The sequence below is a fragment of the Peromyscus californicus genome, unplaced genomic scaffold (assembly GCF_007827085.1).
Source record: "Peromyscus californicus insignis strain IS unplaced genomic scaffold, ASM782708v3 Scaffold_9__1_contigs__length_137607984, whole genome shotgun sequence".
In the NCBI taxonomy this organism is placed as follows: domain Eukaryota; kingdom Metazoa; phylum Chordata; class Mammalia; order Rodentia; family Cricetidae; genus Peromyscus; species Peromyscus californicus.
The window spans coordinates 12867382-12878980 of NW_026294617.1; the positions used below are offsets into that span (position 1 = coordinate 12867382).

Below are 11599 nucleotides of genomic sequence, written 5' to 3' on the forward strand. Positions count from 1 at the left end.
ATAAGAGCATTTCTTTTTTTTTTTTTTGATTTTTTGACACAGGGTTTCTCTGTGTAGCTTTGGTGCCTGTCCTGGATCTCTGTAGACCAGGCTGGCCTCGAATTCACAAAGATCCGCCTGCCTCTGCCTCCCGAGTGCTGGGATTAAAGGCGTGCGCCACCACCGCCCGGCAAGAGCATTTCTTTATCACTGCTTGACAAAGTCACGTCAGGACACAGACTGCTGTAAGAACAACTGGACTTCTGGATCTCATCTTAGCCAGTACTTGACTTCTGGTCTTGAGAGAGATGTGGGAACTTGGCCTGAAGAAGTTTTTCTTTCTTTTTCTGTAAGCTTTTCTTTCTTGCTTCAATTCGGGCATGTTTCTCAAGTCTCAGTCTAGAATTAAAACATAACAGCAACTCAGACAGAACCATCCCCGTTTCTCAAAGCACGTCCAAGCCAAGTGTGTAAAAGCCAGAGTCATGTCAGCAGTACTTGCTGTGTATAAATTAAGGATTGTGGAGGTCAGACCATCTCAGTACTGTGCCTGCAGAAGCTGAGGAGAAGCCATGTAGCAGATTTCTTCAGCCAGCTGGCATCTTCACTAGGTCTTAAGTGTGGACAGGTTTCAAAGCTTAGGGTCAACACCAGGGTGTGGGACTGAGCAAGGTGTTAGGGGACCGTAGTTCTCACTGGTGAAGGGAGCACCTAACTAGACTGGGTGGTACAGGATGCGACTATCTGAGACATGGAGCTAGTGTATAGCGTGAAACAACGTGATAAAAGCCTTGAAAATCATGAAGCATAGTGCAGAGTAAGGTTACTCAGCAAGGGGCGATATTAGAGCAGACACTGGAAGAAGGCAGATTCGAAACAGTGCAAGAATTGGAAGGGCAGAGTGAACCCACAAGACTGGCACTGAGATAAGAGGCAGTTTTAGGGTCCTCACTGCACAGATGCACTATGGCAAAAAATGCAGTTGGGTGTGCACGCTTTTAATCTCAGCAGGTGGATTTCTGCCCTAGGCCTGGGATGGTAGGTGCCAGGGCTACATAGACCCAATCAAAAATCAAAAGGAACAGAGGGAGATGGTTCAGAGAGGAAGATGAATAGTTCGAATTGATTCTAAAGTATATTAAACATTTTAATGCTCAGTCTAAAAACTAAAATGGCTGGTGATAGGGATCAGCAGAGAGACACTTGACTTTGATCCCCTGAACTTGGACTACAGGAGAGAACTCCTGTAAGCTGTCCTCTAACTTGTACACACATATCATCCATGCTAGCTAGCACTGTATGTACATGTGCACACATAAGGGCAAACAATTTCTTTTTTTCTCTGGATTAAGTTTTGGGGTAGAAACATCAGTTTGTGACAACTTTGTGAGCAGAAAGTATCCCTGGAAGATTGTTTATTTGCAACAAGATTAACCAGTGCTCTTGTACCCAGTCCTGCCGCAGCTGCCTCGGTGCTGGGGTCACAGGTGTACCCAGCTAAAGGGGGCTCTGTGCTGTGGCATGTCACTTCACTCTGACATGCATCTTGCATCTTCCCGTCTCCCTTCTAACTGCAGTTTGGGGATTAAAATGTCTTTCAGCTTGTCTGCCAAGAATCCTGCCTAGTTTCTTAAGTGTCAGCTGGTGGTTCTTGGGCAACTACAGTCCTCTATCAGAAGCACCATGTTCTCCCTGTCTCATGTAAACCAATGCAGAATCTGCTACCGGAAATGCCTGAGGTTACAGCCTGCAGCACGGCATGATCTCAGACCCGCCCCTTTCCATGAGCCTTGGAACAGGAGCTTACACTCCTTATGGTGCAGTAGGGTTTCACTCTTATTTTCAGACACACACAACTCATACAGCTCTCAAGGGATACACACTATTGATATAGTGACTTTATGAAGAGTTAGATTTTAGATATATGGCTTCAATTTTCGTTTTTAACCTAGTGCTTTTTTTTAAGGTAATGAAAGTGTGTTAGTTATGTAATAGAAATCAAAGTATAAAGGAAGTATAAAGAACATAAAACATGGTATAAGGAGGCAGCTTCATCATGAGGACATTGTGCTCACCTGACAAAGTGATCCACATAAGGCATCGCAAAAAAGCGTTTCCTGTTGTATCTTTTATTTAGGTACCAAGGTAGAGGCCACTGCTTGAATTTGTGCCTGCCAAAAAAGTGAAGTTATTGCTTTATACAGAATATTTCACAAATTTTACATTTCATTGTTTCCTAATTGGCCTCAAATAAATTAACCCAAATAAAAACAATAGAAAATGGGGCCAGGAGACAGCTAAGTAGGAAGGTACTTGCCACCTGAGTTCAATCCTTAGGATAAGTGTGTGAACAGGAGCAGAAAACTGACTCCTGCAAGTTCCCTCTGACCTCCACACATGTGCCACAGCACATACAAGCACACATACAAATAGGTAAAGTAATGAATGTTCTTTTCAGTTATTAGAAAATACAATTAAAAATTACATGCTGGAGATTTTCCAAACAGAACTATATCCCTAAATCCTTGGAAGAATTTTTTTCATCTTTTTGTTGTTTTTTTCACACACACACACAAACACAATTTTGAGACAGTTTTTCTGTGTAGTCCTGGCTGTCCTGAAACTCACTCTGTAGACTAAGCTGGCCTTGAACTTTGAGGTGCCTCTGCCTCCCCAGTGCTGGCATTAAAGGCGTGTGCCACCACAGCCCAGCTCCTTGGAAGAGCTTTAGAGTGAGAGGTTTTGGCAATTTCTCTTTCTGCGTTGGATTAGATGGCTCCTGACTGGATGGCTGAGATTCCACATCAAGTGGGAAGGTGCTGTTTTTAAGGCCTTAGGTTTGGAGAATGTCCAGACACCTCAAGCCTCGACACTTGCTGACTCACATTTAAGATACTACATGTCCATGAGTTAGTTTATCCTGGCTCCTCTGGGGTGAGTGACATCCAGGTCCTTCCCTGAAGAAGGTAAGCTGTTCATTACTTGGCCCAGGGCTTATCCCAATGCCTGTGAAAGAAGCAAACTGACTTTGTTACTCAGGAACTTTCAAGTCCCAGGTTCTTAGTGGGCAAGGTGGGCAGAGGAGTATCTGAAATTAGCTCTCGGAGTTTTAGAATCTGGAATTACATGTGTATAGGCAGGTTTTTCTGGCAGAAGTGGCTAACCCACAGGATGAGTTGTATGGAATTTGTTTTACCAGTCAAAGCAAGCTTGGTGCATATTTTGTGCTCTAGGAGATGGATGGGGGCCTCTCTCTACCTAAGATCTCTAATATATCCACAGGGGAGAAGTTTTAAAGGTACCGAGAGGGGTAACAAGGCAAGCGATCTCCACTCTTAGAAGTCACAGTGTAATCATGTACCAAATAATTCGTCCGAAGATGTCCCTTCTCCAAGCACCAGGTCTTGCTTTTTCTTGACCGGTCTGAAGAAGCCTTAGCGCATCCTCCCTCTCCTGGACAACTTTATCTAAGGCATCCATGGACTTGACAACCTGAGGTGACAAAAAGCCAGCGTCAGCCTCACCTCAGCCGCGGTCCACAGAACTCAAGGTTGTGAAGCAGGGAATGGGTGACGTTTCTATTTAGAAACCGCTCTTTCTAGTACTTCCTAGGAAACTCTTTTGGCACAGGTGTGTGCCCACAGGTGTCTACAGTACGACTTTTCTGTAACTTATTTGAAGTTTTATCATTTCATTTCTTAATAATTGGTTTCCATGTATTGTAGCAGGCCTTTCTTTGGGCCACCAGCTCACAAATGACATGGAGACTTATTATTAATTATAAAAGCTTGGCCTTAGTTAGGCCTGTTCCTAACTAGTTCTTATATATTAAATTAACCCATATTTTTAATCTACATTCTTTTACTTGGCTTGGTTACCTCTGTACTGCCCGTCCTGCTTCCTCCACATCCGGCTGGCACTCCACCTTTCTTCCTCTCTGTCCCGGAAGTCCTGCCTAACCTCTTCCTGCCTAGCTAATGGCCATTTAGCTCTTTGCTAAAAACAGTGACACATCTTCATATACTGTAAAGGAATATTTTGTAACAATGTATCAGTTCTGTTTGGAGTGGACACAGCTCTAACAACATTTGAAAACACAGTAAGCCAACCATGCATAACCTGGCTGCCTTTGTTAGAGCAAAACAAGCTTCTAGCTTGCCTGGTCACTGCTTCGCTCACATGCTCAGCCTCATTTCATTCGCTGACAGTTACTGTCCACACTGGACCAGCAGGACGCAAGAATGGCGACTGCTAAACTTTGCCAAGACAAGGTAGGAAAGTCCTTCAAAATTCTGTGCTTCACAGGAAAGTCTGTCAGACATGCTAGGCCTGTAGGCCAGAGCTGGATGCCTTAATGTTGCAGAGAAACTTCGGGTGACTGTCCAGACAACCTGATGTTCCTGTCAATAGGTTCATCTTTTTGGCGTCTTTGATGGAGTTGAAGACTAAATAATTATAATTATAATTTTCCTTGTTATAACAGAAAGTAAATTAGATTAAAAAAACTTTAGATTCATGAAGATACATAATTATTTCTAATTTTGCCAAATGCAAATGGATTGGATATTGTTACTGTAATTCTTAATAACTGTTTTTGTTGTATATAGTTTTACTATATTAAGGTTAAAACCTTCCTTTTTAATTAGACAAAAAGGGGGAAATGTTGTGAAACAATTCTTTTCTACACTATGAATACCTATTACTCTCACTGACTAATAAAAAGCTGACAGGCCAGTAGCTGGGCAGGAAATTAGGTGGGAAAGCCAAACAGAATGATGGGAAGGAGGGTAGAGTAAGAAGAGATGCCAGCAAGCCACTGAATAAGCAGGATGTGTAAAAATGAGGTAACAAGTCGTGAGCCACATGGCAAAGCATAAATAGAAATATGGGGTAATTTGAGTGTAAGAGTTAGCTAGTAACAAGCCTGAGCTATTGGCTGAGCATTTCTAAGTAACAGCCTCTGAGTTGTTATTTGGGACCGGGCAGTCAGGACAGGGAAACATTCATTTACACATGGCTGCTTCAGAAAGCAGTTCAAGAGAGATTTATCATATGGCCTGGCAATTTTACTCCCAGGTAGCAGCTACTCAAGGTAAATAAAAATCAATACCCATATGTAGGTTGGAAGTTGCAACTAAGAATAAGGAGACAGCAGAGGGGCATGACACTTGTTTTGGGGGTGACAAAATGCTCTCAAGTGAAACTGTTGGAATGGTGTATAAAATTCTGCAAACTTAGCCAGGCGGGGGTGGCGCACGCCTTTAATCCCAGCACTCGGGAGGCAGAGGCAGGAGGATCTCTGTGAGTTCGAGGCCAGCCTGGACTGCAGAGGGAGTTCCAGGAAAGGCGCAAAGCTACACAGAGAAACCCTGTCTCGAAAAACAAAAAAACAAAAACAAAACAAAATAAAAAAAAAATTCTGCAAACTTACTAAAAAACCCACACAAATAGAAAAAAGGTTTGAAAGAAATATAAGAACCATATACTCATTCCCTTTTAGCTTTTACCCCATCCAGGAGTCTTAGCCCCCACAAGCCTACCTTTTCCAACCGCTCTGGACTTGGCATTGGCAATATCTGTCGCTTGGCCTCCTGCTCTAGAGTTAGAAGCATGTTTCTTTCCTTCAGGAGGACATACCTGTACCAAACACAAAGGCACGGTGCTATTCTATAGTGATTTCTTACATCAAAATTAAAAGCCCCCAAAGTCTTGAAGTCCTTTGGAAACCTCGCACAGGGCATCATTCCGAAGAGCCGTCCTTCAGTCTAACCAGGTGCTATACCTTGGAGGAGTGCTGGAGGGTTATCATGCCATTGTCCTCCATCCCACAGGGAAGGAAGATGGGTAACATCTACTGAGGAGCTATTTTACACCTGAATGCTAAGCATCCCAATCTTTTCACAACCTTTGGAGTTGGCACTACTAATTCCCTCTCTCTAATGAAGACAGTGGGTCACAAAGCAAATTCTGGATTCAAATTTCAGACCTACCTCTAAGCTACAATGCCACTCCAATGTGACCTACTGGGTAAGGGAGACGACATATATTACAACAGTTAAGGGGTAGACATGAGACATCTCTTCCAGAGCTAAGGTGACTAGAGAAAGCTTCCTAATGATGGGATTTAAGATGGAAGGGAACAAGCCAGCCAGAATCTAAAGCACTGACTTGGCTGAGCTGGGAAAAGGGGGCTTTGTGAACATCCCAGTTTCAGAATTAAAGTAGTAACCGTGGAGGGCAGGGTAAACAAGACAAAGGAATCGGGAGCTTTAAACTAGGGTCCACAGTCCTGGAGGAGGAGTGACAGAAGACACCGGTTATAGCAGTGAGGGCTGAAACAGTCCTAAATTCACGTTTATTGATAACTCATAACAGTGCTTTAACTAAAACTTACTTCTCTATAATAAATAAGCACAGGATGAGTGGTTTTTGTAAACACTAGGCAATTCTTTAATCTGCCAAGAAAGAGAAATAATCCTTCAATTGGGATAAAAAATTAAGTGTCTACTAGAGTGCCCAGGCAGATAACAGTTGTGAGAGAAGTGGGTTGAGTGACAGCGGACAGGTGAGGAGCTGTGTAGGTATTGATATGCACACTGACCAATGCTATCAAAGAGGCAGAGAGGTCTAATTAGTCAAGAAGCCAAAAGCCTACATACATCGTGAAACTTCCCCCAAACAAGTACAGTTTAAACAAAACAGACTGGGTTAAATACTAGAATATAACCTTGTCTTAACCCTCTCAGACCTCCTGGGGCCATGTGCCTACATTCCCAACTAACTGGGATAATAGGCTAAAACCCCAAGCCATGAAACAGGGAATAAAAAGAAAGGCAGAAGTTGGGAATGATCTGGCCCACAGTAAGACTTTAGTTGAGACATTACCTTCTAAATGTTTTTTTTTTTAGAACAAAGGAAAAAAACCTGCTTGAAATGGAACATTCTTGCTCTTTTAGTATTTCCAGTTTTTAAACAGCCTTCTAAACAAATGGGGTGGGGGAAAAGAAACAGAAATGTATTTAGGGCAAAAGAACTCTGGATCTCAGTAGGTCCATGTTTCACTTGTTGCATGCAGATTTTTTTTTTTAGAGGATTAGGGCCTTCTCTCTGAGTTTTGTCTTCTCTGTGTGCATGCTGTTTCTATTAAAGACCTCACATTTTGTTAAATGTTGATACTTTATTGCCTTGGAGGCCTGCTTAGCTTCTTGCTAGTGTTTAAGGCTCCTATGAGTTGCAGATAACAGGGTTCATTTTAACAAGCAGGTGAGTCACCTTTTGGACTATAAATATAAGAAAGTGTCTACAAGGTCTTTATCTGCTGTCAGCATTTATATTAAACAATAAATTAACAAGGAAGGAGGAAAAAGGCAGGCAGTGTAAATGTGACCAACCAGTCCCAATGTCTTTTCTGAGTTTGTTTCTTGACACTACTGGTTTAATGGCATCAGTCTGACTCTTATAGTACTTACGGAAAAACTTTAAATTCCTACTGCCTTTGAACTGTGAAACATCTGTCTCAATGTAACCCTCTGACATATTTATACAAAACTCATATGATCACCCACTGTACCACGAAACAAATCATTTTGCCCAATTCTTTATCATATGGGTGTAGTTTTGACCCCACTGTTAAACTGTAGCATTTCAATGCAGAACACCCACCAAAGTTTATGCAAGTCTTCATTACTTTTGTTCCTTAGCTGCTGGCAGGTCCATGAAGCTCCTATGGGAATGAGAAATGTGTAACATTAAATGATGCTTCTAGCTCTGTGCCCCTGGCTGATTACCACCCACTCTTAAAATCTGTTTCCGTATCTGTAAAATGTGGAACAGAATTATCATATTCTACATAACTAGAATTCAATTAAGTAACATGAAAACATTAGTAACATGACTGGCAACAGCATTCAAAGACTGCTATTTTTTGTGTCAAATGCATTTCCATTCCCTAATGCCACACAAGTTATTTTAATTATTACTTAAGAAAAAAAAAAAAGCCAACTAAAACAAATCCCAACCTCATGTTAGCTAACACTTTCACTTTCAAAGTACCCTTCTCTTAGACACCCCACCAACCTGCCAAGGAAATATTCCTTCTGTAATGAGAATAACCTTTAAAACCCACAGCAAATTCTAAAAGGAAACCCTAAATTGGACAATCCTAGGATGATGGAGGCTCAATCAATTAATACAGACCAGATTTGACCTTTTCTTCCCCCCAATTCTTTGGGTCATCAAAAAATTCTTCTAGTCCTTTCCTTGACAATGTGGTATGAAGTAATTTACACTGAAGAAAAGATGTGACATGTGGTGTGTTCTTGTGCAACAAACTAAGAGAAAACCTGCAATCAAACACAAATAAGTAATGGTTAAAGTTCATAATGTTTATATTTTATAAGCAAGAAACATTTCTTTATTACAACGTCAAAAATTCTACCCAGGATTTTGACCCCAGAGGTAGTAAACTTTAAACATGTTAGGAAGTACTTTTTATTTTATAGATTGCTACCCTATAGTCTCAGAGACAACATATTTACACAATTACATACATGTATCTTTTAATTTTATTTACTATTAGTGTGTATGTGTGTGAGTACACACATTCATGTGCCATGACACACATGTAGGGGTCAGAAGACAACCCCAGTTTTCTACCTTGTTGAAGCAGTCTTTAGTTTAATGCTGCTCTGCTGGATACTCCAGGTCAGCAGGTTTGAAAGCTTTTGGGTGTTTCACTTTTTCTGCCTCTTATCTGGGCATAGGAATGCTGGGATCACAGATGTGTGCTACTGCACCCAGCTTCTGCTACACAGGTTGGGGTCAAACTCAGGTCAACAGGCATGAATGGCCAGTCCTGTAGCTAGAGTTTTCCTGCCTGGCCCACAGTCAGGACAAATCTCTCTCACCTGCCAGTCCCACAGCCGCTCAAACCTGACCAAGTAAACACAGAGACTTATATTGGTTTCAAACTATATGGCCGTGGCATGCTTCTTGCTAACTGTTCTTACAGCTTAAATTAATCCATTTCCATTAATCTATACCTTGCCACGTGGCTTGTGGCTTACCGGCATCTTCACATGCTGCTTGTCTTGGCTGCGGCTGGCAGTGTCTCCCCCACCCAGCTTCCTGTTCTCTCAATTCTCCTCTCTGTTAGTCCCACCTATACTTCCTGCCTGGCCACTGGCCAATCAGTGATTTATTCATTGACCAATCAGCAACACATTTGACATACAGACCATCCCACAGCAGAGTCCAGTCTGCTTCCTGAGCCACCTTGCTGGACCCCACAATTATATTCTAGATAACATTTTTAGGTCTTCCTCCATTGTAGCAAGTCCATCTATGAGCAGATCAGAACCATCCCGAAAGTCAACTTTGCAACATTAGAAAGGCACAATGTTTTCTCCTTTAATCCAGTAATTCTTTATCTAGAGACTTTTAACATCAGAAATGGGAGTTCACAGATTAAGATGTCCACAAAGGAGTTAAATGTGGTATCAAAGAGTTGTTAATTACGTAAACATACAACTAGGTAATTGCTAATTACCGTACAACTGCATGAAAATCTTATGCAGTAATTTAGAAATTATGTTTCTAAAAATATTTCATGACCTGGTAAAATGACCTAAAAACAAAATGTGAAATGTTTCTCAAGTGCTATCTTCTGAACCAAGAGTATTTGACTTGACTCTTTGTATGTGGGGATTGAGCCCAGGGCCTCAGGCATGTTAGATAAGTGCTCTACACTGAGCTACATTCCCTACTCTTGACTTGAATCTAATGATGATGAAATAATCAAATGGAGGCATATTCTAAAAAAAACTAATCCTACCCAAAATGCCAGTATCACGACAAAGGAAAAAAGAACCATACTGGAATAATGGCAACTGGAGCAATAAAGGATCTTTCATTGGGTCCTGAAGAAAAGAATGGAACCGAACAGAGACAAAGAAATAGGAGAGAGGAAAAAAAGAAGAAGAGTAAAGACGGGAATTTTTAGTGCAATTTTATTTCTACTGTGGATTGTATGCTGAACAGCAGTGTATCCCTGAGGGTGATCGCTGGATCATACTTGGTAAGGAAATGCCCTTGGTTCTAGGTTCAAATTGGAACTCTGTCAAAAAGCGCAGAAAAAGAAGCATAAACACAGAGATCTTGAAAAAGTGACAATGACTGGCTACTCGGTGAAGAGCATATGGTTACTGTTTTATTCTAATAACTTTTCTATTGATCTTTGGAAATGATAGCAAATGAAGTGTGTATATCTTCCAAATTAATGAAGAAATGGCAATGTGTTATCTGGGGATGCACAACTGCCTTTACCATCTTCAAATTCTTTGCCTCTCTTCTGAGTGACTTTATTAAAAAAAAATACTAAAATTATTTCATTAAAAAATTTAAGGTTTATGTCTATGAATGTTTTCCTTGCGTATGTGTGCACCACGAGACTGTGGCTAATGCCTTCAGAATTCAGAAGGCAGGCCTCGGATCCCCCCAGTTAAAGATGTTGGGGAGCCACCACACGGGTGCTAGGAGCCTAACTTGAGTCCTCTGCAAGTACAAGTTCTCTTAACCCTGAGTCCCAAATTATTTTATTTATTTTCTCTCCATCCCCAATTTATTTCATTGTTAGGAAAAAAGATGATGAAAGACGAAATAATTTTTTCAAATTTGCCACCTTGATCAAGTTACAACTCTGCAAAATTTTTAAAAGCTGATTTCCGAAGTTAGTGTTCACGATACAAAGCAGAGCAAAACAGATGCACAATAGCTGTGTGTTCGACCAAACATGGGTTGCTTCCTTCAATTAATCCGAGGTACACTACTATTTATAAAATTCGGCTCGTGTAGGCAAATGTTAACGAAGAGTAAGTTGTCTCGTTCTCACACTTGCACAAACACCTTCTGTGGCCTCAGTTCTCATCACTTAGTATCTGCCGGACAATCTATGTCCGAACCTGACGGTTCAAATCCCTCTCTGCCTTACACCTGGCGAAGCCTTCCCTTCCCAGCTCAAGACTCTGGGAAACGTCTCTCCCAACCCGCGCAGCCCAGCACAGAGCGTGTCCCGGGACACAGGGCGTCTGAACACCCAGGCCGTCGGACCCACCGCCCGCAGCCCCGGAACGCTGGCGAAGAGCGGGATGCGCCAGGGTGGGCGACTCCAAGGTCACGCCCTCCGCCCGCCACCCCCCGGGGTGGCCCCCAGCTCCGCACTCTGCAACAAGCACCCAAAGGCCGAGGCAGTCATCCTTTTCTTCATCACTTACCCGGAACCAGCGGGGGCCTTGGGATTTACTAGGGAGCCGGCAGCCTTCAGGAACGCTGAGACTCCTCTACAAACACCTACTACCCTGGTCGCAGCCATGTTTCTAAAGTAGACTCACTGGGCTGAGTCTACAATGTCACTTCCGTTGCTGCGTGCCGACAAGTGAAGCAAACAGGAACAGGTTTTGCCCTTACTAAATGTGGCCGCTCTCACTGCTTTCGCCCCAACCCACTACCCGCCATAGAGCGCCTATGGGCTCTCTTCTCGCTCCCCATCGACGATGTCGTCACGTCTGCCCGCGAGCGCCTCCATATGAAGCGAACAGGAACCAGCCGCTGCCCTTACTCAACA

General features: G+C 42.4%; 2 protein-coding genes across 2 annotated transcripts in view; both read right to left on the minus strand.

Moving 5' to 3' along the window:
- Positions 1 to 11599, minus strand: part of Gnb4 (G protein subunit beta 4) — a 234267-nt gene that overhangs the window by 176082 nt on the left and 46586 nt on the right. The window lies entirely within an intron of this gene.
- Mrpl47 (mitochondrial ribosomal protein L47) lies at positions 170 to 11380 on the minus strand. Its single transcript, XM_052730264.1, has 7 exons — positions 11250 to 11380; positions 8176 to 8321; positions 7642 to 7702; positions 5520 to 5616; positions 3341 to 3471; positions 2055 to 2150; positions 170 to 378 (listed from the first exon to the last, which is right to left on the minus strand). The coding sequence occupies exons 1-7, from the start codon at positions 11345 to 11347 to the stop codon at positions 255 to 257; spliced, it is 753 nt and encodes a 250-aa protein (XP_052586224.1). The 5' UTR covers positions 11348 to 11380; the 3' UTR covers positions 170 to 254.